At 47.4% G+C, this 25,614-nt stretch overlaps 1 protein-coding gene across 1 annotated transcript in view; it reads right to left on the bottom strand.

The window, feature by feature from the left end:
- Positions 1–2,136: 2,136 nt before the first annotated feature.
- The window catches only part of LOC148148446 (putative G protein-coupled receptor 139), a 97,266-nt gene continuing 73,788 nt past the window's right edge, over positions 2,137–25,614 (bottom strand). Inside the window, exon 2 of the mRNA XM_087993271.1 lies at positions 2,137–3,047. Coding sequence (XP_087849397.1) covers positions 2,137–3,047 — 911 coding nt within the window. The remainder of the gene's footprint in view (positions 3,048–25,614) is intronic.

The following is a 25,614-nucleotide window of genomic DNA, read 5'->3' as shown; positions in this document are numbered from 1 at the left end:
CCTGAACACACTCCATCACTGTCAAGCTCACACCCCTGCATTACCCCCCACCACGCTCCCCTCACACTCCCCCTCCGTCACACACACACTCCTGCACACTCCCCTGATATCGCATTGACTGTTCTGTGTACTCCTCAATCATGATGCACAGTCTACCCCACCCCCACACTCCACTTTGGTGACCCTCACTCCTCCACACACTCCCCCACCGTCACTCTCACTCGCGCAAACGCTCTACCACCGTCATGCTCACACTCTTGCACACTCCGCCACCGTCACTGTCACTCCCCCAAACACTCTGCCACCGTCATGCTCACTTTCCTGTACTCTCCCCCACCGTCACACTCACTCCCCAGCACACTCCCTACAATCCTGCTTACTTCCCAGCACTCAACTTCACAGTCACACTCATCCTTCGACACACTCCCCCAGCATCACATTCACTCGCAAGCACACACCTCCACTGTCACCCTCACCCCCACGCACAATCCCCCACCGTCACAATCATTGCCGCACACACTCCCCCATCCTCACGCTCCCTCCCCCGCACGCTACCCCACGGTCATACTCACTCACCCACCGTCACACTCTCACCCCGACAGACTCTACCACCATCACACTCCCTCTCCTGCACAATCCTCCACTGTCAAGCTCACTCTCCTACACACTCCCCCACTGACGCACTCACTCCCACACACACTCCTCTAACGTCAACTTCATTCCCTTTCACACTCCCACATGGTCACGCTCACTCCACCGCACACCAGAAGCTGTGACACTCACTCGCCAGACACACTCCTGCACAATCATTCTCACTCCCTCACAAACCCCCCACTGTCACTCTCACTCCCCCGAACACCCTACACCATCATGCTCACTACCCCACGCACTCACCGGTCATCCCACTCACTCCCCCATGTATTCCCCCACCGTAACACTCACTCCTCCACACACTCCCACACTGTCACCCTCACTCCCCTGCACTCTACACACCGTCACGCTCACTCCCCTGCAATCTGCCCCACCGTCACCCTCACTCTCCCAAACCATCCCCCTCCGTCACGCTCAGTCCACCACTCACACCCCCAGCGTCACGCGCGCTCTCCCACACACACCTCCACCGTCACATTCACTCCCCCAAACCCCCTCACTGCTACACTCTCTCCTCCACTCACTACCACACTGTCACTCTCACTCCTCTGTACACGGCCACACTATCCCTTTCATTCCTCTGCACACTGCCCACCGCCATACTCACTCCTCCAAACACACCCCTTCCGTCAGTTACTCTCCTGTACATTCGCCCACCGTCACCCTCACTCCTCGCGCACACTGTCCCATCATCACCCTCACTCTCCCAAACCTCTCCCTCCGTCACGCTCAGTCCCCCACTCACACCCCTAGCGTCACGCTCGCTCTCCCACACACACCCCCCACGGTCACCGTCACCGTCACTCCCCCGCACACTCTGCCATGATAACCCTCACTCCCGTGCATGCTCCCCAAATGTCATTCTCTCTCCTACACACACTCCCCCATGGGTCACTCTCCCTCTCCCGCATTCTCACCTGTGTAAATTGGCGCAGGAAAGGGAGAGAGAGAGAGACAGACTGACATAGGGTCAGTGTGAGAGTGGGAGGGAGACATGGAGGGAGACGGACGAAGAGAGAGGAATGAATTATTCTGAATACCAGATCGGAGTTGGGGACCCAGAGCTGTTAGCAAGGACAGAGGGTGTCAAACCGCACTCCTGGGCTCTGGGCTTGATACCCTCCCCTACCCTGAGGACCAGGACTTGGGGCTGAGTCTGTCTTTCTTCCGCTCAGCTTTTTCAACACGAAGACACAAAAAAAATCGTTCACTCTGCTGCTCGGCACTGTTTATTGAACAATTTTATTGTTTACAAATTAAAGTGTGGATACAGTCTGTGGGGTGATGTTTCTTCTCACTGGCTCCTGAGTTGAGATAAACATTGAAATGTGTCCCTGCAATCGCGCCACCCCCCCCCCCCCCCCACCCCGCTCCCCGCGGGATAAGGATGGACAAACTAGCTCTATCCTCAGTTTGTTACCATAGTGACAGGCTGCTCCATCGCTGAAACTCTGAAATAAAGTGAGAAAATCCCGGATGGATTGATTAATGAGGGAATTTGATTGATGAATGGATTTGGGTGAAGGGATGTGTCAGCATATTCTTCAGCTGCTGCCTGAACTTAGTCTGGGTCACGGCATAAATCGCAGTGTTTGTGCAGCAACTGAGGAGCTGCAGCATGAAGCCCAATTCCTGCACAAATAAATCCAGATACACAGACTGATGCCCAATATCATACATCCTGCCCCATATAGAATAAACCATTAACGTTGACCATAACAGGATGAAATTGGCCGAGATCACAAACAGTAAAATGATGGATTTTTTTCGGTTTCTCATTTCTGTGTCAGTCTGAGCGTCCCCATTTGTGTGAGCGCAGAGTCTCCTGCGGGCTCTGCTGGTCACTAAAATGTGTCTGATGGTGAGAGCATTGAGCAGCAAAATCAGGAGGAATGGGAGAGTCGGGGTTAGAATGTGGTGGAGGAACTCGATTGTGACCCAGACACTGGAGGATTGAACAGCGCCTGTTACAGCACAAAACCAGGGGTGGTTCATCAGCAAATACCGAGCCGTGAGCATAAAATACCAGAAAATGTTCTTTAAGCAGCTCAGCACAGTCACTGCTGCCAGAACCACAGCCGCCGTTTTCTCACTGCAATATTTACTTTTCAGCTTCTGGCAACAAATGGCCACAAACCGATCAAAGGTGAAAGTGACGGTGAACCAGACAGAGCAGTCAGTGGTTGCAAAAAGCAGGACGGCGTGGATATTACACACGGGGACTGTGTCCCTCAGGAAATAAAACTGTTCCCGGTAAACAATGGGAATGTGTCTCAATATCAAGTCGAGGATAATGACCAGGAGATCCGCCGCTGCCATTGCCCCCAGGTAAGGTCTGACACATGGAGACAATCCACAATCTTTATAAAGCAGGACGTAGATGGTCACTACGTTAACTGTGAGAAAAGAAAACAAACCCATTATCCATCAACCTAGAGGCAAAGGGCCCCGTTCGATTGGGGACCCAGTGAGATTTTCAAATGTGTCACTGTATTCAGATATTTATTAAAATAATCGGGGCTGGAGTAACAAATGGGAAGGTCTTAATTACGGAGAAAAATGTGTCAGAAATCACAGGAAACCATTCTTCCCAAAACACACAGAGACACATCCATAAGAACTGGCGATTTCTCGAACACTCCCACACACTCGATCACTCGAGAGCAGACACAGGTCACTTCTTCCCAGTTCCTAATATGGAAGATGAAAACGTTGCTGTCCTGAAGGATTCTCTCCCAGTTTCCTGAATGATTCTCTCCCAGTTTCCTGAAGACAAACGGAGTTTGAAAATGTCTGTATTTTAGACTAAATTGTGGTCGATCCTGAAGAAATGTAAACGCAGGGAAAACATATTCACCCCTTCAACTGACTTCGGGGACTTCTCCCTGGAACGGGATCTCTTCCCTTGGGATTTATCGTTTGTTCAATTCACTGACGTTCGGCCGTTCATAAACAATGTCAGCAATAGAATGTTCCGAGGAATATCAGTTATAGAATGTTGGGGACAAAATGTTCTTGGTAACTCCTTGACCTGTCCATCATCTTTCCCACCTACCATTCCACCCTCCTCTCTGACCGATTATCTCTCCCCCACATTCATCTACTGATCACATTCTCAGCTACTTTCCCCGTATTCCCAGCCCCAGCCACAGCCACAGCCCCCTCCCGTTTATCTCTCATTTCCTCAGCTCTCAAGCCTCCTTCCTGATAATGGGGTTATGCCCAAAACGTCGATTCCCCTGCTTCTCGAATGCTGCCTGACGTGCTGTGCTTTTCCAGCACCACATTCCCGGTCAGGATACAGTCTGACACCGTCATACTCACAAAATTAGGCCTGACGGATCATGTTTCATGAATCCCCATCACCATCCCTGGGTATATGCTGTCCCACCAGCAGGACAGACCCACCAGTGATGAGGGCACCCTGGGATACAATCAGGGAAGGAGTTACCCTGGTATTCCACAACATTGAATATAAAACCCAGGAAACCTCATGATAACAGGTCACAGATGGTCAAGAAAATCGCCTGAGGATGGACATCTCCTGCGCACCCCCAGCCCACTCCTCAGTGATAATTTAGTTCCCCATGATTTTGAAAACAAATCAGAGGAAGCACTGAGGGTGACAAGGACGAAGAACCTACTCTGGGTGGGGGACTTCAATGTCCATCACCAAAAGTGTGCCAATAGGCCCAGCAATGATTGAGCCGGGAGAGACCTCAAACACACAGCAGCCAGATTGGGGGGAGTGATGGGAGAACCAACAAGAGGGAAACGTTCTCACCAAACTCCTTCTCCCAGATACATCAGTCCCTGACAGTATCTGGAGAAGCAGCCAGCACACAGTCCTTGCGGAGGGAGCGTCTTAGCCTCATATTGAAGATACTGCTCACTGTGTTATGTGGCTCTTGCTCCTGTGAAGTAGGACATACTCCTAAAGGACCATGCAAATGGAAACTGGGCATCCATGAGGCACTGTCGGCTAGCAGCAGCTGCGGTATCAATGGCCTTCCCTCCATCATAAAGTCAGAAGTGGAATGTTCACTGATGGTTCTTAATTGATGAACACCATTCACAATTACTCCGTTACTGAAGCAGGTGATTCAGCCCATCAAGAGTTTTAAACAGGAACCGAATGAGGCCATTCAGCCATTGGAGGCTGTTACTCAGCAATTGGAGTGGGTCTTTTCACCTGTCATACCTGTTAGACAGGAAATGGAAGGGAACATGAAGTCTTTCAAAGCTGCTACACAGGAATACGGGGAGGACTGGTTATTGAGCCAGGAGCAGGGATAAATTAGGCAGAAATCGGTCTCTATCTGTTTTATACAAATTAAAGACCGGTATGCACAGTGACTAGCGCTGGGGCCTTAGCTATTTGCAAACTATCTCAACGGTTTCCAGAAATGGAACACACGTATCCTAACTAAATTGAAACTGACACTAAGATAGGCAGGAACTGAAGTTATCAAGAGGAGGTAGAGAATCTATAAATGGATAAGCAATGGACAACAACTTGGGAGATCGAATATATCTTTGGTAACCGTGAACCGGTGATTTTTGTTTCAGAAAGAATAAACCTCTGTACATTACAGAAATGGAGAAGGATTTCAAGACTTAATGAAACAATAAATACTGACCCGTTCAGACACGGCAAGTATTGCTCCATCTCACTGATGGTCTTCTCCCTGATGTTCCCAGGGGCTCCATTGCTCTCAGTACACACATGATATTTTGATGTGGTTGGTTGGGGTTGGGGAGTGGTTCGGGCAAGGGTGATTGGAGCCATGTACCAATCATGTGACCTTTTTTTTGGGAAGCTACGCTTTGTTTCGACATGGAAGCCCGAGAACGATGGGAATAACTGCCTGCATAATAATGAAGGGGTTGTGGCTGTTGCCAGGATGGTGGGTATTGGCCAACATGACGTACTATACATGGGCACACTGTAACATTAATGGAGTGAAAGGTGGAGAGTTCAACCACAAGAATGAGAACGAAAGGCATTGTCAGGTCATCTGAAATGGTTAGAAGTATCACATTCTCAATCCACTATTCTGAACCAGTCCAGACACCATAAACCCCGAGGAGATATCTATTCACCGTGGAACACGGAGGATTAGATATCTGTGCAGCCTGGAGAGTTGTACAGACCACAGCAGTGCATTGACCAATAAACCCGGTGTAGATATCTGTCCAGCAGGGGGACCTGTGCAGATCAGTGCAGTGCATTGATGTATAAACCTGGGCTAGATATCTGTCCAGCACCGGGAGAAATGCAGACCACAGCAGTGCATTGATCTATAAAACCGGACTAGATATCTGTTCAGCACCGGGAGCAATGCAGACCACAGCAGTGCATTGATCTATAAACTCGAATTAGATATCTGTCCAAGACGGGGAGCTATGCAGGTCACAGCAGTGCTTTGATCTATAAATCCAGACTAGATATTTGACCAGCACCGAAGGCTTTGCAGACCACAGCAGTGCATCGATGTGTAAACACGGACTAGATATCTTTTAAGCACTGGGAGCGATGCATTCATCTATAAACCAGGACTATATATCGGTCCAGCACGGGAGCTGTGCAGATCACAGCAGTGCATTGATCTACAAACCTGCACTGGATACCTGTCTCGGACGGGGGTTGTGCAGAAAACAGCAGTGCATTGATCTATAAACCAGCACTATATATCTGTCCAGCACGGGGAGCTGTGCAGATCACAGCAATGTATTGATTTAGAAGCCCGGAATATGCATCCGTCCAGCACCGGGACCTGTGCAGACCACAGCAGTGTATTGATATATAATCTCAGACTCGAAGTCTGTCCACCACCTGGAGCTATACAGACCACAGCGGTGCATTGATCTATAAACCTGGACTAGATATCTGTCCAGAACGAGGAGTTGTGCACAAAACAGCAGTGCATTCATCTATAAATCAGAACTAGATATCTGTCCAGCACCGGAGCTGTGCAGATCACAGCAGTGGATTGATCAAAAACCCGGACTATATGTGTCCAGCACGGGAGCTATGCAGATCACAGCAGTGCATTGATCAAAAACCCGGACTATATCTGTCCAGCACGGGGAGCTGTGCGATCCACAGAAGAACATGGACCTATAAAGCCGGGTTAGATATCTGTCCAGAACTTGTAGCTCTTCAGGCGACAGCAATGTATTGATCTCTAAACACCGACGAGATATCTGTCCAGCACCGGGAGCTGCGCAGACCACAGCAGTGCATTGACCTATAAACCCGGAGTAGATATCTGTCTCGCACGGGGAGCTGTGCAGATTGTCACAGTGCATTGATCTAAAAACCTGGATTATCTATCTGTCCAGCACGGCGAGCTGTGCAGATCACAGCAGTGCATTGATCTATAAACCCTGACTAATATCTGTCCTTTAACGGGAGCTATGCAGACCACAGCAGAGCATTGACGAATAAAGCCAGACGAGATATCTGTCCAGCACCAGGAGCTATGAAGAGCACAGCATTTCATTGATCTATAAACCCAGACTATATATCTGTCCAGCACCGGGTCCTATGCAGACCACAGCCGTGCATCGATGTATAAACTCGGACGAGACATCTCTCCACTACCGGGAGCTCTGCCGAACACAGCAGTGCATCGATCTATAATCCCGGATTATCTATCTGTCCAGCACCGGGATCTGTGCAGACCACAGCAGTGCATCGATCTATAAACCTGGACTATGCATCTGTCCAGCACCAGTAGCTGTGTCCACCACAGCAGTGCACTGATTTATACACTTGGACTATATATCTGTCCAGCACCGGGAGCTATGCAGAACACAGCAGTGCATTGATCTATAAACCTGTACTAGATATGCGTCCAGCACCCAGATCTCTGCAGACCACACCACTGCAGTGATCTATAAACCCGGACAAGATATTGGTCCAGCACTGGGAGCTATGCAGAGTACAGCAGTGCATTGATGTATAAAACCAGTCTATCCATCTGTTCAGCAGCGGGAGCTATACAGAGCACAGCAGTGCATTGATCTATATCCACGGACGAGATATCTGTCCAGCACAGAGAGCTATGCAGACAACAGCAGTGCATTGGTCTATAACACAGGATTTGATATTTGTCCAGCACTGGGAGCAATGCAGGCGACTGCAGTGCACTGATCTTGAAAACCGAACTAGATATCTGTCCAGCACCGGGAGCTACGCAGACCACAAGAGTGCATTGACCTATAAACCTGGATTAGATATCTGTCCAGGACGTGGACCTGTGCAGACCACAGAAGTGCATGGAACCGTAAACCATGACTAGTTATCTCTCCAGCACGGAGCGCTATGCAGACCACAGCAGCGCATTGAGCTATAAACCCGGGCTAAATAGCTGCCTAGCGCTGGGAGCTGTGCAGATCACGGCAGTGCATTGAATGTACAAATCCGGACTATACATCTGTCCAGCACCGGGAGGAGTGCAGACCACAGAAATGCATTGATCTATAAACCCGGGCTAGATATCTGTCCAGCACATGGAACTGTGCCGACCACAGCAGTGCATTGATATATGAACCCGGAGTAGATATCTGTCCAGCACCGAGAACTATGCAGATCACAGCAGTGCTTCAATATATAAACTCGGACTAGACATCTGTCCACCACCGGAAGCTACGCAGATTACAACAGTGCATTGATATGTAAAACTTGACTAGATATCTGTCTTTGACAGGGATCTGTGCAGAAAACAGCAGTGCATTAGTTTGTAAACCACAACTAGGTATCTGTCCAGCATGGGGAGCTGTGCAGAGCACAGAAGTGCAACATTCTATGAACCCGTATTTGATATTTGCCCAGCACTGCGAGCTATGCAGGCGACAGCAGTACATTAATGTATAAACCCGAACTAGATAACTGTCTAGCACCGAGAACTATGCTGACCATAGCAATGCATTGACCTATAAACCCGGATTCCGCATCTGTCCAGCACGGGGACCTTGCAGACCAGTGCAGTTCCATTGATCTATAAAGCCGGGCTCGATATCAGCCCAACATAATGAGTTGTGCAGACCACAGCAGTGCATTGATCTATAAAACCAGACTAGGTATCTCTCCAGCATGGGGAGCTGTGCAGACAACAGCAGTGCATTAATCTTTAACCCGGAAGTGTTGACTGCCCAGCTCGGGTAGCTATACAGACCACAGCAGTGTATTGTTCTATAAACCCGGACTAGATATTTGTCCAGCACAGGAGCTTTGCAGACTACAGCAGTGCATTGATCTATAAACTTAGGTAAGGAATCTGTCGAATACCGGGAGCAATGCAGACCACAGCAGTGCATTGACCTATAAACCCGGTGTAGATATCTGTCCAGCACGGGGAGCTGTGCAGACCACAACAGTGCATTGATCTACAAACCTGGATTGTCTATCTGTCCAGCGCGGGGAGCTATGCAGATCACAGCAGTGCATTCATCTACGAACTGGGACTAGACATCTATCTGGCACCCGGATTTGTGGCCTGGAAAAGTAAGCTTCAAGGCAAGGGTGTAATTGATATGTGGAGCTTGTTCAAGGAGCAACTATTGAGTGTCCTTGATAAGTATGTGCCCGTCGGGCAGGGAGGAAAGGGTCGTGTGAGGGAGCCGTGGTTTAATAAGGAATTGGAATCCCTTGTTAAATGGAAGAGGGCGGCCTATGTAAAGATGAGGCGTGAAGGTTCAATTGGGGCGATTGAGAGTTATAAGGTAGCCAGGAAGGACCTGAAGAGAGAGCTAAGAGCAGCAAGGAGGGGACATGAAAGGTCCTTAGTTGGTAGGATTAGGGAAAACCCTAAGGCTTTATATCGGTATGTCAGGAATAAAAGAATGACTAGGGTAGGAATAGGTCCAGTCAAGGATAATAGTGCGAAGTTGCGTGTGGAGGCTGAAGAGATTGGGGAGACACTGAATGAATACTTTTCGTCAGTATTCAATCAGGAACAGGACATTGTTGTCAATGTGAATACTGAGTCACAATTAAGTAGACTGGATGGCTTTGAGGTATGTAGAGAAGAGGTGTTGGAAATTCTGGAAAGGGTGAAAATAGATAAGTCCCCTGGGCCTGATGGCATTTATCCTAGGATTCTCTGGGAAGCAAGGGAGGAGATTGCAGAGCCATTGGTCTTGATTTTTATGTCCTCGTTGTCTACAGGAGTAGTGCCAGAAGATTGGAGGCTAGCAAATGTGGTTCCCTTGTTCAAGAAGGGAAGTAGGGATAACACGGTGAGTCTCACTTCTGTTGTGGGCACAATCTTAGAGAGAATTATAAGAGATAGGATTTATGCACATCTGGATAGGAATAATGTGATCAAGGATAGTCAGCATGGTTTTGTGAAGGGCAGGTCGTGCCTCACAAACCTTATTGAATTCTTTGAGAAGGTGACTAAGGAGGTGGACGAGTGGAAAGCAGTAGATGTGGTGTATATGGATTTTAGTAAGGCGTTTGATAAGGTTCCCCATGGTAGACTACTGCAGAAAATACGGAGGTATGGCATTGAGGGTGAGTTGGAGGTTTGGATTAGGAGTTGGCTGGCTGGAAGAAGACAGAGGGTAGTAGTTGATGGCAAAGGTTCATCTTGGAGTGCCGTCACTAGCGGTGTTCCGCAAGGATCTGTTTTGGGACCATTGCTGTTTGTCATTGTTATAAATGACCTGGAGGAGGGGTTAGAAGGTTGGGTGAGCAAGTTTGCGGATGATACGAAAGTCGGAGGAGTTGTAGAGAGTGAGGAAGGTTGTGGCAGGGTACAGCGGTATATAGATAAGCTGCAGAACTGGGCAGAAAGGTGGCAAATGGAGTTCAATGTAGCTAAGTGTGAGGTGATTCACTTTGGTAAGAATAATAAAAAGATGGGGTACTGGGCTAACGGTCTGATACTTGGTAGTGTGGATGAGCAGAGGGATCTTGGTGTCCATGTACTCAAATCTTTGAAAGTTGCCACCCAGGTAAATAGTGCGGTGAAGAAGGCAGATGGTGTACTGGCTTTTATTGGTAGAGGAATTGAGTTCCGGTGTACTGAGGTCATGTTGCAGTTGTATAAGACTCTGGTGCGGCCGCAACTGGAGTATTGTGTGCAGTTTTGGTCGCCATGCTATAGGAAGGATGTGGAGGCACTGGAACGGGTGCAGAGGAGGTTTACCAGGATGTTGCCTGGTATAGTAGAAAGATCGTATGAGGAAAGGCTGAGGCACTTGGGGTTCTTTTCATTGGAGAAAAGAAGGTTTAGGGGTGACTTGATAGAGGTGTATAAGATGATTAGGGGTTTAGATAGGGTCGACAGTGAGAATCTTTTTCCACGTATGGAGTCAGCTATTACAAGGGGGCATAGCTTTAAATTAAGGGGGTGGGGGTAGGTATAGGACAGATGTTAGGGGTAGGTTCTTTACTCAGCGAGTCGTGAGTTCATGGAATGCCCTGCCAGTAGCAGTGGTGGACCCTCCCTCATTATGGGCATTTAAGCGGACATTGGATAGGCATATGGAGGATAGTGGGCTAGTGTAGGTTCGGTGAGCTTGGATCGGCGCAACATCGAGGGCCGACGGGCCTGTACTGCGCTGTATTCTTCTATGTTCTATGTTCAATCTATGCAGACCACAGCAGTGCATTGATATATAAACTCGGACTAGATATCTGTCCATCACCGGGAGCTATGCAGAGCACAGCGGTGCATTGATCTATAAACTCGGACAATATATCTGTCCAGCACCGGGAACTATGCAGACCACAGCGGTGCATTGATCTATAAACCGAGGCTATGCATCTGTCCAGCACCGGGAGCTGTGCAGACCAAGCAGTGCAGACCAAGCAGTGCATTGATCTATAAACCCGGACTAGATATCTGTCCATCGCTAGGAGCTATGCAGACCACAGCAGTGCAATGATATATAAACTCGGACTAGATATCTGTCCATCGCCAGGAGCTATGCAGACCACAGCAGTGCATTGATCTACAAACCCGGACAATATATTTGTCCAGGACGGGAAGTTGTGCACAAAACAGCAGTGCATTAATCTATAAACGAGAACTAGATATCTGTCCAGCACGGGAGCTGTGCAGATCACAGCAGTGCATTGATCTACAAACCCGGACTATATCTGTCCAGCACAGAGAGCTGTGCGGACAACAGAAGAGCATGGATCTATAAAACTGGATTAGATATCTGTTCAGCACCGGGATCTGTGAAGACCACAGCGGCGCATTGATATATAAAACTGGACTATACATCTGTCTAGCAATGGGACCTGTGCAGATCAGTGCAGTGCATTGATCGATAAACCCTGGCTAGATATCTGTCCAGCACCGGGAGCAATGCAGATAACAGAAGTGCATTGATCTATAAACCCGGACTAGATATCTGCCTAGCACTGGGAACTAAGCAGACAAAAGTAGTGCATTGAACTATAAACACGGACGAGATATCTGTCGAGTACTGGGAGCTGTGCAGACCACAGCATTGCATTGTTCGATTAACACCGACTAGATATTTCTCCAGCACTGGGAGCTATGCAGAGCGCAGCATTGTATTGATCTAAAAAACCGTGACTGGATAGCTGTCCAGCACCATGAGCTGTGCAGACAACAGCAGTGCATTGACCTATAAACCCGGATTGGATATCTGTCCTGCACTGGGAGCTGTGCAGATCACAGCAGTGCATTGATCTACGAACCTGGACTAGATATCTGTCCAGCTCCCGGAACTGTGCAGTCCACAGCAGTGCATTGATCTATAAACTCAGACTAATATCTGTCCTTTAACAGGAGCTATGCAGAACACAGCAGCGCACTTATCTATAAACCCGGACTATCTATCTGTTCAGCACGGGGAGCTGTGCAGACGATCGAAGTGCATGGATCGATAAACCCAGAGTAGTTTTCAATCCCGCACCGGGAGGTATGCAGACCACAGCAGCGCACTTATCTATAAACAATGACTATATATCCGCCTAGCGCCGGGAGCTATGCAGGCCACAGCAGTGCATTGATCTATAAACCCGGACGATCTATCTGTTCAGCATGGGGAGCTGTGCAGACGACCGAATTGCATGGATCGATAAACCAAGAGTAGTTTTCAGTAACTCAGCGGGAGGTATGCAGATCAAAGCAGTACATTGATCTATATATACGGACTACATATCTGCCTAGCACCGGTAGCTATGCAGACCACAGCAGTGCATTGATCTATAAACCCGGACGAGATATGTTTCCAGGACTGGAAGCTGTGCAGACCACAGCAGTGCATTGATCTCTTAGCCCGATATATATATATATATGCCTAGCGCTGGGAGCTATGCAGACCACAGCAGTGCATTGACCTATAAACCCGGAGTAGATATCTGTCCAGCACGCGGAGCTGAGCAGATCACAACACTGCATTGACCTACAATCCTGGAGTATCTATCTGTCCAGTTCGGGGAGCTGTGCATATCACAGCAATGCATTGATTTATGAACCAGGACTAGATATCTGCCCATCTCCAGGAGCTATACAGACCACAGCAGTGCAATGATGTATAAACCTTGTCTATATATCTGTCCAGCACCAGGAGCTGTGTCTACCACAGCAGTGCATTGATCTATAAACCTGGACTATATAGCTGTCCAGCACTGGGGGCTATGCAGAACACAGCAGTGCATTGATCTACGAATCCGTACTAGATATGTGTCCAGCACCCGGATCTGTGCAGACCACACCACTGCAGTAATCTATAAATGCGGATGAGGTATCGGTCCAGCACCGGGAGCTATGTAGATCACAGCAGTGCATTGACGTATAAAACTGAAATATACATCTGTCCAGCACCGGGAGCTATGTAGAGCACAGCTGTGCATTGATCCATAAACTCGGACTAGATATCTGTCCAGCAGCGGGCACTATGCAGACCACAGCAGTGCATTGACCTAAAAACCCGGACTATATATATGCCCAGCACCCAGACCGATGCAGACCACAGCAGTGCATCGATATATAAACTCGGAATAGACATCTGTCCACCACCGAGAACTATGCAGACCACCGCAGTGCATTGATCTATAACGCTGGATTTGATATTTGTCCAGCACTGGAAGCGATGCAGGCGACAGCAGTGCACTGATCTATAAACCGAACGAGATTTCTGTCCAGCGCCGGGAGCTACGCAGACCGCGGCAGTGCATTGACCTATGAACCAGGATTAGATATCTGTCCAGCACGTGGACCTGTGCAGACCACAGAAGTGCATGGAACTATAAGCCAGGACTAGTTATCTCTCCAGCATGGGGCGCTGTGCAGACCACAGCAGCCCATTGAGCTATAATCCCGGACTAAATAGCTGCCTAGCGCCGGGAACTATGCAGATCACAGCAATGCATTGATCTATAAACCTGGACTATACATCTGTGCAGCACCGGGTGCAGGGCAGACCACAGCAGTGCACTGATCTAGAAACCCAGACTAGATATCTGTCCAGCACATGGAACTGTGCAGACGACAGCAGTGCATTGATCTATAAACCCGGACTATATACCTGTCCAGCACCGGGAGCTATGCAGAACACAGCAGTGCATTGATCTACAAACCCCTACTACATATGTGTACAGCACCCGGATCTGTGCAGACCACACCACTACAGCGATCTATAAACCCGGACGAGATATCGGACCAGCACCAGGAGCTATGCAGAGTACAGCAGTGCATTGATCTATAAACACGTACGAGATACTTGTCCAGCACCAGAAGCTATGCAGAGTGCAGCAGTGCATCGATCCATAAACTCGGACGAGATATCTGTCCAGCACCGGGAGCTATGCAGACCACAGCAGTGCACTGATGTGTAAACAGAGACTACATATGTGCTCAGCACCTGGACCTATGCAGACCACAGCAGTGCTTCGATGTATAAACTCGGAAAAGACATCGGTGCACCACCGAGAGCTATGCAGACAACAGCAGTGCATTGATCTATAACCCCAGATTTGATGTTTCTCCAGCACTGGGAGCTATGCAGGCGACTGCAGTGCACTGATCTATAAACCCGAACTGGATATCTGTCCAGCAGCAGGAGCTACGCAGACCGCAGCAGTGCATTAACTTATAAACCTAGATTAGATATCTGTCCAGCACGGGCATCTGTGCAGACCACAGAAGTTCATGGAACTGAAAACGAGGACTAGTTATCTCTCCAGCACGGGGAGCTATGCAGACCACAGCAGCGCATTGAGCAATAAACCCGGGCTAAATAGCTGCCTAGCACCGGGAGCTATGAAGATCACAACAGTGCATTGATCTACAAACCCGGACCATACATCTGTCCAGCACCGGGAGCAGTGCAGACCACGGCAGTGCATTGATCTATAAACTCGGACCACATATCTGTCCAGCACTGGGAGCTATGCAGAGAACAGCAGGGCATTGATCTATAAACCCGGACGAGATGTCTGTCTAGCAATGGGACCTATGAAGACCACAGCAGTGCATCGAAATATAAACTCGGACTAGACATCTGTCCACCACCGGAAGCTATGCAGATCACGGCGGTGCATTGATCTGTAAAACTGGACTATCTATCTGTCCAGCATGGAGAGCTGTGCAGAGCACAGAAGTGCAATAACCTATAAACCAGTATTTGATATTTGTCCAGCACTGGGAGCTATGCAGACCACAGCAGTGCATTGACCTATAAACCCGTAGTAGATATCTGTGCAGCACCGGGAGCCGTGCAGATCACAATAGTGCATTGATCTACAAACCCAGACTATCTATCTGTCCAGCGCGGGGACCTGTGCAGATCACAGCAGTGCATTGATCTACGAACCGGGACTAGATATCTAGCGAGAACCCGGATCTGTGCAGACCACAGCAGCGCATTGATATATAACCCCGTACTAGACATCTACCCAGCACTGGGAGCAATGCAGACTACAGCAGTGCATTGATGCATAAACCCGGTCCTTATATCTGTCCAGCAAAAGGAGCTGTACAGACCACAGAGGTGCATTGATCTATAAACACGGACTATACATCTGTCCAACACCCGGACCTGCGCAAACCACAGCAATGCATTGTTGTATAAACCCGGACAGGGTATCTGTCTAGCACGGGCAGAAATGCAGACCACAGCAGAGCATTGACCTCTCAACCGGAGTTGATATCTGTCCAGCACGGAGAGCTGTGCAGATCACAACAGTGCATTCATCTACAATTCCGGACTCGCTATCTGTCCTGCGCGGAGAGCTATGCAGCTCACAGCAGTGCATTGACCTGTAAACCCGGACTAGATATCTGTCCAGCACCGGGAGCTATGCAGACCACAACAGTGCATTGATCTACAAACCCGGACTATATACCTGTCCAGCACCGGGACTTATGCAGACCACAGCAGTGCATCGATAAATAAACTCGGACTAGATATCTGTCCACCACTGGTAGCTATGTAGACCGCGGCAGTGCATTGATCTGTAATCCTGGACTATCTCACTGTCCAGCATGGGGACCTGTGCAGACTCAGAAGTGCATGGATCTATAAACCCGGACCAGTTATCTGTCGAACACGGGGAGCTATGTACACCACAGCAGTGCATTGGTCTATAAACCCGGACTATATATCTGTCCAGCACTGGGACCTATGCAGACCACAGCGGTGCATCGATATATAAACTCGGACTAGACATCTGTCCACCACCGGAAGTTATGCAGATCACAGCAGTGCATTAATCTATAAAACTGGATTAGGTATCTCTCCTTGACGGGGATCTGTGCAGAAAATGGCAGTGCATTAATCATTAAACCACAACTAGATATCTGTCATCCCACGGCAGCTGTGCAGATCACAGCAGTGCATTGATCTACAAATCCGGACTATCTATCTGTCCAGCACGGGAGGCTGTGCAGACCACAGAAGTGCATGGATCTATAAACCCGGATTTGATATTTGTCCAGTACCGGGAGCTATGCAGGCGACAGCAGTGCATTAATCTATAAACCCGAACTAGATAACTGCCCAGCACCGGGAGCTATGCAGACTACATCAGTGTAGTGACCTATAAACCCGGATTAGGCATCTGTCCAGCACGGGTCCTGTGCAGACCAATGCAGTTCCATTGATCTATAAACTCCGGCTAGATATCTGTCCAACATAATGAGCTGTGCTTACCACAGCAGGGCATTGATCTATAAACCGGACTAGATATCCTTCCAGCATGGGGAGCTGTGCAGACCACAGCAGAGCATTAGTCTATAATCCCGGACATATTATCTGTCCAGCACGGGGAGCTATACAGACCACAGCAGTGCATTGATCTATAAACACGGACAATATATCTGTCCAGCATGGGGTGCTGTGTAGACCACAGAAGTGCCTTGATCTATAAACCCGCACTAGATATCTGTCCAGCAAGGGGCGTTATGCAGACCACAGCAGTGCATTGAACTATAAACCTGGATTCGATAGCTGTCCAGCACAGGGAGCTATGCAGACCACAGCGGTGAATTGATTGATAAAACTCAATCTGTAAATCTGGAACTGTAAACCTGTCAAGCTGTGTACATCACTCAAGTACATTGCTCTGTAATACTGTGATATATTGTTTCCGAATCTTGTAGCCCATGCTGACAGAGACAGGATGTGCAGCTCCCATCCATTTACAGCTCCGTGTCTCCATTGTCCAGTGACAAGGGGTTCTGTGGGTGTGAAACTCACTGCCAGAGAGAGATGGTGAAGGAATCTGTTTAAATATTGCCAAATTGGAGGGGTTTGGGTTTATAGATAGAGAGGGGAATATCGAACGACATGTAATGGAAGGACGTGTTCACAAGTTTTAAATCATGAAATTAAGACAATTCAGTTGCATCCTGCAACATGAGCCAGTATTCCCAGGAATGTTGGGTGAATGCCGTATTGGTGTCAGTTCGGATGATATCGGAATTGGATGCGCATTGGTTCTGTAGCTTTCTAACAATAGTTTGTCTCAGTGACATTTTCGTTGAGTGTGACAGGATTGCCTGCACGAGGCCGAGCTAATTTCCTGGTGCTATCTTATCGAACCCATCTCATTAACATCCCACCCCATCCCATGGCGTCCCTCTTATTCAATGCCAGCCTGATTCTCCAACTCATCATGGCTGGAGGTGCTTACCATCGTCTAGTTAACCCCGGATATTCCGTGATTCCTGCCACTGGTGCCATCTTTAAAAGGCCAATGGGCACACGGTTGAGCTTCCTCAGTTCGGAGCTGCCCTGCACAGTTTACCCCCAGCATGTCAGATAAGGAGCAATTACACCACGGTTTGTTGACAGGGGCACGGAAGTCCTGGTGGATGGGCTAGTACAGAGGGGAGCATTTTCTTCCCAATGGGGGCCACACCACCCAGACCCACCGAGCATGGTCAGAGCTCACCACCCCGTTCAGTGCAATATCTGCAGTTTGAAGAAATGTCCAACAGTACAGGACAAGCATGAATAACCTTCCCCGCTCTGTCAGGATAAAGGTCTGTTACTCCGAACAAGGCTCATGCTCCACTACGCTCACTACTGCATGCAGCACCTTCCTCACTTTCTCTCCCTCTTTAAAATAATTGCCCTTCACGACTTTTGCAAATCTTTCTCCTCTCATCTCCCTCTCACCTTCAAGTATTTTCTAAGGGTAAGGGAGTCCAAAACTAGAAGACATAGGTTTATGGTCATAGAATCATAGAGATGTACAGCATAGAAAAAGACTCTTCGGCCCAACCTGTCCACGCCGAACAGCTATCCCAACCCAATTTAGTCCCACCTGCCAGCACTCGACCCATATCCCTCCAAGTCATTCCTGTTCATATACCATCAAAATAACTCTTAAATGTTGCAATTGTACCAGCCTTCACCACATCCTCTGGCAGCTCATTCCATACACGTATCACCCCCTGTGTAAAAACGTTGCCTCTTAGGTCTCTTTTATATCTTTCCCCTCTCACCCTAAACCTATGCCCTCTAGTTCTGGACTCGCCGACCCCAGGGAAAAGACTTAGTCTATTTATCCTATCCATGCCCATCATAATTTTGTAAACCACCATAAGGTCACCCCTCAGCCACCGACGCTCCAGGGAAAACAGCCCCAGCCTGTTCAGCCTCTCCCTGCAGCTCAAATCATCCAACCCTGGCAACATCCTTGTAAATCTTTCCTGAACCCTTTCAAGTTTAGCAACATCTTTCCGATAGGAACGTGACCTAAGGGGCAGCTTTTTCACACAGAGGGTGGTGTGCTTATGGAAGAGCTGTCAGGGTGACCAGACTGGACATAGTATTCCAGAAGAGGTTTCACAAATGTTCTGTATTACCTCAACATGACGTCCCAATTCAGATACTCAAAGGTCTAAACAATGAAGTAAAGTGTGCTAAACATCTTCTTAATCACACTAAATATATGAGATGCATCCATGAACACCAACTAGCCACGAAACGACACGACCAGCTATCCTTAGTATCCACACACGCAGAGGACAAGCAACATGAGTTTGACTGGGACAACACTACTATTATAGGCCAAGCCAAACAGAGAACAGCCAGGGAATTCCTAGAAGCTTGACACTCATCGACAGATTCAATCAATAAGCACATTGACCTGGACCCTATATACCGACCACTGCAGCGGACAGCTGGAACTGACAACTGGAAGCGGCAGATTCAAACTACTACAAATGCCGGAGGAAAGATCACAGAAGCGCTTCACAGGAGGCTCCCAAGCACTGAGGATGTCACCTAGACAGGGGACGAAACGTCTGCAACAGAAATTCCCAGCTCGGCAAACAGAACCACAACAACGAGCACCCGAGCTACAAATCTTCGCACAAACTTTGAATATGAGATGCAAGTTTTAAAGAACTATACATGACGTCCTTGGTCCAGTTTCTACACTACCAAAGGCACTACTTTTAATTGTGTAGGTCCTGTTATTGTTTGATTTACGAAATCCAATACCTCGCATTAATTCAAACTAAACTCCATCTGCCACTCCTCAGCCCACTGTGTGATATTGAAGCCTCCTGAATCTCCCCCTTCAACTTAAAATTACCCCCCCCCCCCCCGTCTCCTGGAGGCTTGCACACTCTGGCCTTGATTTTCACAAAGACCCTGAGCTTGGGTTGCCTTGTGCAGTTAGGGGGACGGGGGATAGATTGCAAACATAGTCAATGGGAGGAGAGGTTGGACAGCGGCCTGGTATCATTACATGGTTTTCGGAAAAAGGCAGTCGCATGTTAGAGGTGGGTAATACTGATCGGCCTTTTGGGGCCAGAAATTATGCTCTTCTGTCGTCTCTGATGTTCAATACTACGTATCTATTCGAGACCCTTCATTGTGCAGGATGTGTCTGCAGGATTCCTTTCCCTAATATTGTATACTACAGATAATAGCAATTAAAAATGTTCATAGTTAATTTCGATGGCACAGCATGTGCACTCAGCATTCTACAGTTAAGACAAATATCTTGATGTGTTTAACAATACAAAGAGTTTTGTGTTGTTCAGTAATGGTAACCTGATCATAATAAATACACACGGAGCTGAAAGCTGACATTTCAATCATGGCCCAAAATCTGGGAATGGTAATGCAGTGGATAGAGTCCCCACCTCTGAAACAGAGCTCTGGATTTGATTCCAATTCCTGAACTTGTGTGGTAGTGTTCCTAGCTCTGGACTAGAAGGTGGTATGCCTCTGCCTGTTGCAGAGGCATATCACAGCATGTCATAACAAACTGATGAGCAAACATACAGGAAAATAATGTTACAGCTTTGTGGGTGTTGCCGAGTGGTGCTCTTGTCCCTACCTCCGGGCACAAAGGTCAAGTCTAAATCCCATAGAAGTATCTCATGATACATGTGAACAAACTGGTTACAATGGATTTAGAATTGTGACTTGATGGAGAAGGAAGAGGTGTGAGTATTGAATTTCAGGATTTAGGCCTAGGATGACTGAAATTACATCCATTCATGTTGATTGGAGTCGCATTTCGCAGCAGTGCAGATTTATAAAATCAGAACGCTGATGGACAAGGTGAGTAGTCATGGTTTCCCCCCCCCCCGTATAGGGGAGTCCAAAACTAGAAGGCATTGGTTGAAAGTGATAGGGGAAAGATTTTGATGTGGTCTAAGTGGCACCTTTTCACGTGGAGGGTTGTGCGCATATTGAATGAGCTGCCAGAGGAAGTGGTGGAGGCTGGTACAACTACAACATGTAAACGGCATCAGGATGCTGACAGACCTGACGAGCTTTTCCAGCAATTTCTGTATTTGTTAAAAATGCATTCATTTTAATGCAGGTGTTCAGACTACATTAAACATTTCATTTTTTTTAATGACACAGGGACATATAAACATATCTTCAAATCGACTGCGAACATTTTCTGCTAGGGGTATGGCTCTATGTATGACAACAGCAATGATGCAACGACGTGGCACAGGGAATGATATGGAGACATAGTTTGGACAGTCTATTAGGAGACCACACTTCGTCCAGTTTGGGAGAGGATTACATTATTGTGTGATTCAACTCAGAGAGGGAGAAAATGTAATCTGCCCCAGAAGGAACAGCCTATTGCACTCTCTCTTCTTCAGTGTTCCTCATCACAGCAATGTCTGCGAGCTAAAAGATAACTCGACAGTCATTGTTGCAATTCTTATTTTTATAGAATCCCTGCAGTGTGGAAACAGGCCCATTAGCCTAACAGTGTATCTCAACCTTCCAAAGAATGACCTTCCCAGGCCCGTTCCCTTATATTTACGCATGATTAATGCATCCAACCTAGAAATCCCTGAACACTATGGACAATTAGCATGACCAATCCACCTAACCTGCGCAGAGAGAGAACACTGGATCACCCATTAGAAACTCAGGTAGACAAAGGAAGAATGTGCAAACTCCACACAGGTAGTCGCCCGTGGCGGGCATCGAACCCAAGGGTCTGGCGCTGTAAGACAGCAGTACTAACCACTGAGTCACTGTGTTACCCTTTGGTCGATCCCTGACCAGAATTCATTGGAATCCTGTCACTGCCTAAAGCAAAGGCAATTCAGCCAAATCCAACTGTTCCAGGAGGAAATCCCATTGCTAGCAGCTTGTGTGAGTAGAATATCTTCAGAAGCAGAATAAAATTTTGGACAATCTTTCAATTTTTCCTTTTGTCATAGTTTACACAAATATCTGCCCAAATTCCTTCAACTTGAAATTGCAGAGATTTTGTTTATCGTGTGTGTGTGTGTGTGTCTGTGTGTGTGTGTGTGTGTGTGTGTGTGTATGTGTGTGTCTGTGTGTGTGGTGTGTGTGCGCGCGCGTGCCAGAGTTTTTAGGAAAGGAAATATCGATTCTTTATTTGCAATATCCAAACAATTTGTCATGCATCTTTCCATCATAGTTTCAGTCACATTGCTAAGCATCATAAACTTGCTATTTTCGCAGATTAAAGAAACTAGCCTGACTTGTTCCTAAAACTGACCCTGACCCAGTCTGAGATCGATATCATCGGCCATATCACCAACCTGGTTATATTTAACATTTGTTGTGAGCTGTGGAGGAGTTGGACTGGAACAGGAAACAGTGCCTCAAAAAGTCAGGGAACTATAGACCGGTGAACCTGATGTCAGTGGTGGGTAAAGTGTTGGAGGGGATTCTGAGCGACAGAATTTAAATACATTTGGGAAGGCAAGGGCTGATCGGGGTGGTGGGCGTGGCTTTCTGCATGGGAAATCATGTCTAATTAATTTGATTGAGTTTTATGAAGAGGTGACATAGAAGATTGATGAAGGCAGTTTGGTAGACATTGTCTATATGGACCTCAGCAAGGTGTTCATAACATTTGGATTGGGAGACAGATTAGTAAATTAGTAAATGGTGACATGGGATGTAGAGGGAGCTAGTCACAATTGGCCTGAAGGAAGAGCGGCATTTTTCAACTGGAGGCTTGTGAGAAGCAGTGTGCTGCGACAATCAGAACTGAGTACACTGTGTTTCATCATTTATGTGAAGGATTTATATGTGAATATCGGGGCCATAGTTAGCAAGATTACAGATTTCGTCAGAAAGGGGGTGTGGTATGTTATCTCAGAGTACAACGAGACCACAATTAGATTGGAAAAAGGGACAAGGAGTGCCAGATGATGTTTAAGGTAGATAAATACAATGTTTTGCATTTTGTGAAGGAAAATCCGGGCAGAAATTATATACTTAATGGTGAGGTCCTGAGGAGTGTTGTGGAACAAGGAGACTGAGGACTGCAGGTGCATTGTTCCTTGGAAGTGGAATAGCAGGTAGACAGAGTGATACAGAACACATTTTGCACATTTGCCTTAATCAGACAGCGCATTGAGTATATCAGTTGTGGTGGCATGTTGCATCTGTACAGGATGTTTTTGAGGCCACTTTAAGAATACTGCGTACAACTTGGTTGTCTGCAGAATGGATTTACACTGATGTTCCAGGACTGGAGGTTTGAGCTTCAGGGAGAGGTTGATTAGGTTGATGTGTTTTCCCCTGGAGTGTCAGAGGCTGAGGGATGACATTATAGAGGTTTATAAAATCATCAGGGGCATGGAAATTCTGAACAGCCACGTTCTGCTCCCCAGGATAGGAAAGTCCAGAACAAAAGGGCATAGGTTAAAGGTGAGAGGACGAATGATTTAGAAGGGACCTGAAGACAAATGTTTCACACAGAGAGTAGTGTGTGTACAGAAAGTGCTGTCAGCGGAAGTGATGAAGGCGGTTACAATCGCACATTTAAAAAATATCTGAAAGAGGAGGGATATTGATCAAATGCTGGCAAATGGGACGAGATCAAATTTGATACCTGAACGGAGTGAACAGGTTGGACTAACGAGTCTGGCTCCATACTGCAGGACTCACTGACTGTATAAGAGGAATGTCGAAAAATCCTCAAAGGATCTTTCAAGTCTGAATTCTCTTCAATAAAAGTTTATCGTGCCTCTGTGTTCACATTGATTGAAAGCTGCGTTAGTTAAATATTTGACAAAGAAGTGAGTCACGGATAATGGGACACAGACAGGAAATTGGGGCTGATACCACAACCTTAGTGTCTGGTGGGGAAGGCTCAAAGCATTTAATGACTCACTCCTGCTCCTCAGTTCCATTCAGCACCTCAAACTTGCTAGACGGGAGCACTTGGAGGCTACTTACTCCTATTACCTGGTGCACAGAAACAGAGGAGACCATTCAGGCCTTCAAGACTGTCACACACGCTTTGAGGTGATTTGGGGAATATAATTGGAAAACCCAAGCACGGGTATGAAAGAGGCCCCTCATACTCTTTACAGAGCGCTCCCTCTCTGCAACTTGTGCTTCATTTGTTGGTCATGTTGTCGACCCAGATTCACTGTGAATACGGTGAATACAGCCCACATACAGCCCACATACAGCCCACCGTGTGGGCGGCACAGTGGCACAGTGGTTAGCACGGTGGTTAACACTGTTGCCTCACAACGCCAGAGACCCGGGTTCAATTCCCGCCTCAGGCGACTGACTGTGGCGTTTGCACGTTCTCCCCGTGTCTGCGTGGGTTTCCTCCGGGTGCTCCGGTTTCCTCCCACAATCCAAAAAAAAATGTGCAGGTTAGGCAAATTGGCCATGCTAAATTGCCCGTAGTGTTAGCTGTAGGGGAATGGGTCTGGTTGTGTTACGCTTCGTCGGGTCGGTGTGGACTTGTTGGCCCGAAGGATTACTTACACTGTAAGTAATCTAGTCTAATACGTCAGCCACTGATGGCTCACAAAATCCTCTGGTCTCCCTGACTGCAATATTCAAAAACAGAACATGCATGAAAATAACACCCACTAACTTTCCAATAACAGAATTTGAGAACATCAGAAACAGGGCAGGTCATTCACTCCCCAAGCCTGCCTTGTCTTTCACTAAGATCATGACTGATCTGCTCTTGGTCTCAAATCCTCTTTCATACCCAATTCTTCATTGCCCTCAACTCTCTGACAGGTAAATATCCATCGGCCTCCTCTTCAAATACTTTCAGTCATCTAAGCTCCCAGAACACGCTTAAGAAGAGAAATCCTTACATTAAACACCTCCTGTTTGAAGAAAACACTTGCTGATCCTATGTCATGGCTTATTGACACAAGGCTTCCGTTAAAAATGACTGGCCTTGATATCAAGGCAGTGGTTGACTTCTGTTGACATCAAGGAGTTTAACAAAGATGGAATAATGGAAATCAGAGTAAACTCTCCCGTGTTTGGAGTCAAACATTGCACAAAGGAAAATGTTCATCATCTCAGCCCTGGGAATGTGGGAGATCCTCAGGGTAGCTTCATCTTCACAAACATGTTCAATTGCTTCATCAATGTCCACCCGTTCCCACACTACCCACCATAAGATCAGAAGTAGGGAAGGTCATTGAAGATTCCATAATGTTCAGAACGTTTTATCTCCCGTCAGCTCCTGAACCAGTCTGTGTCCATGTGCAGCAAGACCGGGACTCCATTGGGACTTGTTCTGTTAAAGGGTCCGTAACATTCATGTAACAGTACTGCCTGGCCCTGCATATTGCCACAGTAAAATAAGAGTTCATTCAGCACCTCATGCTGGTTTCACAGGGATATAAGGAAGTCATTAAGACCATTGACACTATTGGAGACGAACAGGGACAGCCCATTCAGTGCCTCCAGCTTATTACTCAGGAAGAGAAGGAGTCTAGTGTCATGCACCACACCAGGGCCCCTCGAAAATATTTGAAGGTGGCAGCCTAGACTCTATTGTTTCTTTTAAGGAATATTCAGACACAGATTGTCACAAACATTTCTACAATCCAGGAATTGTAAACAACATCAAGACAAAATTCAGAGAGAACAACAGCCAGGAGACATCCACTGAAACTTCCAACTCTGTGGAGACAACAATAGTTTCTGATGCTGCTGAGAAACCAAAACCCAGAGATCCTAATCTGTGAGAGCTGGCCACATCCATTCAGGCTGCAT

This window comes from Chiloscyllium plagiosum, unplaced genomic scaffold (assembly GCF_037043375.1).
Source record: "Chiloscyllium plagiosum isolate Xiang-an unplaced genomic scaffold, Cpla_swu_hap1 HiC_scaffold_13, whole genome shotgun sequence".
Lineage (NCBI taxonomy): Eukaryota > Metazoa > Chordata > Chondrichthyes > Orectolobiformes > Hemiscylliidae > Chiloscyllium > Chiloscyllium plagiosum.
This window is presented reverse-complemented; position numbering and strand designations above follow the sequence as displayed.